General features: G+C 47.1%; 1 protein-coding gene across 9 annotated transcripts in view; it reads left to right on the forward strand.

The window, feature by feature from the left end:
- LOC139415802 (dysferlin, limb girdle muscular dystrophy 2B (autosomal recessive)) overlaps nucleotides 1-5,000 on the forward strand; it is a 163,041-nt gene that overhangs the window by 73,643 nt on the left and 84,398 nt on the right. For all 9 annotated transcript variants that reach the window (XM_071163904.1, XM_071163900.1, XM_071163902.1 and 6 more), the window contains 2 exons: nucleotides 898-1,093; nucleotides 2,069-2,215. In XM_071163904.1, coding sequence (XP_071020005.1) covers nucleotides 898-1,093; nucleotides 2,069-2,215 — 343 coding nt within the window. The remainder of the gene's footprint in view (nucleotides 1-897; nucleotides 1,094-2,068; nucleotides 2,216-5,000) is intronic.

Raw genomic sequence — 5,000 nt, forward strand, 5'->3', positions numbered from 1 at the left:
ACTGGGACGGAGATTTGTCTTCCAACAAGACAATGATCCAAAACATAAAGCAAAATCTACAATGGAATGGTTCAAAAATAAACATATCCAGGTGTTAGAATGGCCAAGTCAAAGTCCAGACCTGAATCCAATCGAAAATCTGTGGAAAGAACTGATAACTGCTGTTCACAAATGCTCTCCATCCAACCTCACTGAGCTCGAGCTGTTTTGCAAGGAGGAATGGGAAAAATGTCAGTCTCTCGATGTGCAAAACTGATAGAGACATACCCCAAGCGACTTACAGCTGTAATCGCAGCAAAAGGTGGCGCTACAAAGTATTAACTTAAGGGGGCTGAATAATTTTGCACGCCCAATTTTTCAGTTTTTGATTTGTTAAAAAAGTTTGAAATATCCAATAAATGTCGTTCCACTTCATGATTGTGTCCCACTTGTTGTTGATTCTTCACAAAAAAATACAGTTTTATATCTTTATGTTTGAAGCCTGAAATGTGGCAAAAGGTCGCAAAGTTCAAGGGGGCCGAATACTTTCGCAAGGCACTGTATGTTAGCCAATCCATCGCTTATATACCATTTTCTATGTGTTTGAATTTTAATAGTCAATATGAACGCCCAATGCTCTTTCTCTCTCTCTCTCTCCTTGTCTCTCTCTCTGTCTCTCTCTCTCTCTCTGTCTCTCTCTCTCTCTCTCTCTCTCTCTCTGTCTCTCTCTCTCTTTCTGTCTCTCTCTCTCTTTCTGTCTCTCTCTCTCTCTCTCTCTCTCTCTCTCTCCTTGTCTCTCTCTCTCTCTCTCTTTCTGTCTCTCTCTCTCTCTCTCTCTCTCCTTGTCTCTCTCTCTCTCTCCTTGTCTCTCTCTCTCTCTCCCTACTTGTCTCTGTCTCTATGATCTCTTCCCACTAGGGTGGAGCTACCGTTGTTAGACGACTGGTCTTGTGTAACTCAGTTAGATCGTGCCCTCAGACACCTGAGACTGAATAACCTACAGCAGATAGAAGAGGCTGCCACAGCTCTAAAACATGGACCAGCTACTGACCTGTCTACAGTACTGGACCAAGCTGAGGACTGGGCACTCAGGCTACACACCATGGCTGAGGAGGTTAGTGGGTAGGGTTTCTGACCTCTCTCTCTCTCTCTCCTGGCTGAGGAGGTTAGTGGGTAGGGTGTCTGACCTCTCTCTCTCTCCTGGCTGAGGAGGTTAGTGGGTAGGGTGTCTGACCTCTATCTCTCTCCTGGCTGAGGAGGTTAGTGAGTAGGGTGTCTGACCTCTCTCTCTCTCCATGTATGCTGTTCTACTACTCTGGCATACAAAGACATGCAGTATGAATTCACTCTGCTCTATCCTGTGTCTCCTCTCACGTGTCTCTCCTCTCTCCTGTCTCTCACGTGTCTCTCCGCTCTCCTGTCTCTCACGTGTCTCTCCTCTCTCCTGTCTCTCCTGTCTCTCACGTGTCTCTCCTCTCTCCTGTCAATCCTGTCTCTCACTCTCTCTCTCCTCCTCTCTCCTCTCTCTCCTCTCTCCTGTCTCTCTCTCTCTCCTCCTCCTCTCACCTCTCTCATCTCTCTCATCTCTCTCCTCTCTCTTCTCTCTCTCCTCTCTCTCCTCTCCTCGTTCTCCTCTCTCTCCTGTCTCTCTCACTCCACTCTCTCCTCTCTCTTCTCTCTCTCCTCTCCTCTCTCTCCTGTCTCTCCTCTCCTCCTTCTCCTCTCTCTCCTCTCTCTCCTCCCTCTCCCTCTCTCCTCTCTCGTCTCTCTCCTGTCTCTCTCTCTCTCTCTCTCGCTCTCTCCTGTCTCTCCTCCCTCCTGTCTCTCCTCTCCTCTCTCCTGTCTATCCTCTCTCCTCTCTCTCCTCTCTCCTCTCTCCTATCTCTCCTCTCTCTCCTGTTTCTCTTCTCTCCTCTCTCCTGTCTCTCTTCTCTCCTCTCTCCTGTCTCTCTCTCTCCTCTCTCCTGTCTCTCTCTCTCTCCTCTCTCCTGTCTCTCCTCTCTCCTCTCTCGTCTCTCTCTCTCTCCTCTCTCCTATCTCTCCTCTCTCTCCTGTTTCTCTTCTCCCCTCTCTCCTCTCTCTCATCCAGCCCCAGAACAGTCTACCAGACATAGTGATCTGGATGCTACAGGGAGATCGTAGAGTGGCATACCATCGTATCCCTGCACACACTGTACTCTTCTCACAGAGACACTGTGGCAAGCACTGTGGGGAGCTACAGACCGTCTTTCTGAAGGTACAGTACACATAGAACTACACCTTCTAGAATGTACAGCACTGTGGGGAGCTACAGACCGTCTTTCTGAAGGTACAGTACACATAGAACTATACCTTCTAGAATGCACAGCACTGTGGGGAGCTACAGACCGTCTTTCTGAAGGTACAGTACACATAGAACTACACCTTCTAGAATGTACAGCACTGTGGGGAGCTACAGACCGTCTTTCTGAAGGTACAGTACACATAGAACTACACCTTCTAGAATGCACAGCACTGTGGGGAGCTACAGACCGTCTTTCTGAAGGTACAGTACACATAGAACTACACCTTCTAGAATGTACAGCACTGTGGGGAGCTACAGACCGTCTTTCTGAAGGTACAGTACACATAGAACTACACCTTCTAGAATGTACAGCACTGTGGGGAGCTACAGACCGTCTTTCTGAAGGTACAGTACACATAGAACTATACCTTCTAGAATGCACAGCACTGTGGGGAGCTACAGACCGTCTTTCTGAAGGTACAGTACACATAGAACTACACCTTCTAGAATGTACAGCACTGTGGGGAGCTACAGACCGTCTTTCTGAAGGTACAGTACACATAGAACTACACCTTCTAGAATGTACAGCACTGTGGGGAGCTACAGACCGTCTTTCTGAAGGTACAGTACACATAGAACTACACCTTCTAGAATGTACAGCACTGTGGGGAGCTACAGACCGTCTTTCTGAAGGTACAGTACACATAGAACTACACCTTCTAGAATGCACAGCACTGTGGGGAGCTACAGACCGTCTTTCTGAAGGTACAGTACACATAGAACTACGCCTTCTAGAATGCACAGCACTGTGGGGAGCTACAGACCGTCTTTCTGAAGGTACAGTACACATAGAACTACGCCTTCTAGAATGCACAGCACTGTGGGGAGCTACAGACCGTCTTTATGAAGGTACAGTACACATAGAACTACACCTTCTAGAATGTACAGCACTGTGGGGAGCTACAGACCGTCTTTCTGAAGGTACAGTACACATAGAACTACACCTTCTAGAATGTACAGCACTGTGGGGAGCTACAGACCGTCTTTCTGAAGGTACAGTACACATAGAACTACACCTTCTAGAATGTACAGCACTGTGGGGAGCTACAGACCGTCTTTCTGAAGGTACAGTACACATAGAACTACACCTTCTAGAATGTACAGCACAGTGGGGAGCTACAGACCGTCTTTCTGAAGGTACAGTACACATAGAACTACACCTTCTAGAATGTACAGCACAGTGGGGAGCTACAGACCGTCTTTCTGAAGGTACAGTACACATAGAACTACACCTTCTAGAATGCACAGCACTGTGGGGAGCTACAGACCGTCTTTCTGAAGGTACAGTACACATAGAACTATACCTTCTAGAATGCAAAGCACTGTGGGAAGCTACAGACCGTCTTTCTGAAGGTACAGTACACATAGAACTACACCTTCTAGAATGTACAGCACTGTGGGGAGCTACAGACCGTCTTTCTGAAGGTACAGTACACATAGAACTACACCTTCTAGAATGCACAGAACTGTGGGAAGCTACAGACCGTCTTTCTGAAGGTACAGTACACATAGAACTACACCTTCTAGAATGTACAGCACTGTGGGGAGCTACAGACCATCTTTCTGAAGGTACAGTACACATAGAACTACACCTTCTAGAATGTACAGCACTGTGGGGAGCTACAGACCGTCTTTCTGAAGGTACAGTACACATAGAACTACACCTTCTAGAATGTACAGCACTGTGGGGAGCTACAGACCGTCTTTCTGAAGGTACAGTACACATAGAACTACACCTTCTAGAATGCACAGCACTGTGGGGAGCTACAGACCGTCTTTCTGAAGGTACAGTACACATAGAACTACGCCTTCTAGAATGCACAGCACTGTGGGGAGCTACAGACCGTCTTTCTGAAGGTACAGTACACATAGAACTATGCCTTCTAGAATGCACAGCACTGTGGGGAGCTACAGACCGTCTTTATGAAGGTACAGTACACATAGAACTACACCTTCTAGAATGTACAGCACTGTGGGGAGCTACAGACCGTCTTTCTGAAGGTACAGTACACATAGAACTACACCTTCTAGAATGTACAGCACTGTGGGGAGCTACAGACCGTCTTTCTGAAGGTACAGTACACATAGAACTACACCTTCTAGAATGTACAGCACTGTGGGGAGCTACAGACCGTCTTTCTGAAGGTACAGTACACATAGAACTACACCTTCTAGAATGTACAGCACAGTGGGGAGCTACAGACCGTCTTTCTGAAGGTACAGTACACATAGAACTACACCTTCTAGAATGTACAGCACAGTGGGGAGCTACAGACCGTCTTTCTGAAGGTACAGTACACATAGAACTACACCTTCTAGAATGCACAGCACTGTGGGGAGCTACAGACCGTCTTTATGAAGGTACAGTACACATAGAACTACACCTTCTAGAATGTACAGCACTGTGGGGAGCTACAGACCGTCTTTCTGAAGGTACAGTACACATAGAACTACACCTTCTAGAATGTACAGCACTGTGGGGAGCTACAGACCGTCTTTCTGAAGGTACAGTACACATAGAACTACACCTTCTAGAATGTACAGCACTGTGTGGAGCTACAGACCGTCTTTCTGAAGGTACAGTACACATAGAACTACACCTTCTAGAATGTACAGCACAGTGGGGAGCTACAGACCGTCTTTCTGAAGGTACAGTACACATAGAACTACACCTTCTAGAATGTACAGCACAGTGGGG

Source organism: Oncorhynchus clarkii, chromosome 9 (genome assembly GCF_045791955.1).
Source record: "Oncorhynchus clarkii lewisi isolate Uvic-CL-2024 chromosome 9, UVic_Ocla_1.0, whole genome shotgun sequence".
Lineage (NCBI taxonomy): Eukaryota > Metazoa > Chordata > Actinopteri > Salmoniformes > Salmonidae > Oncorhynchus > Oncorhynchus clarkii.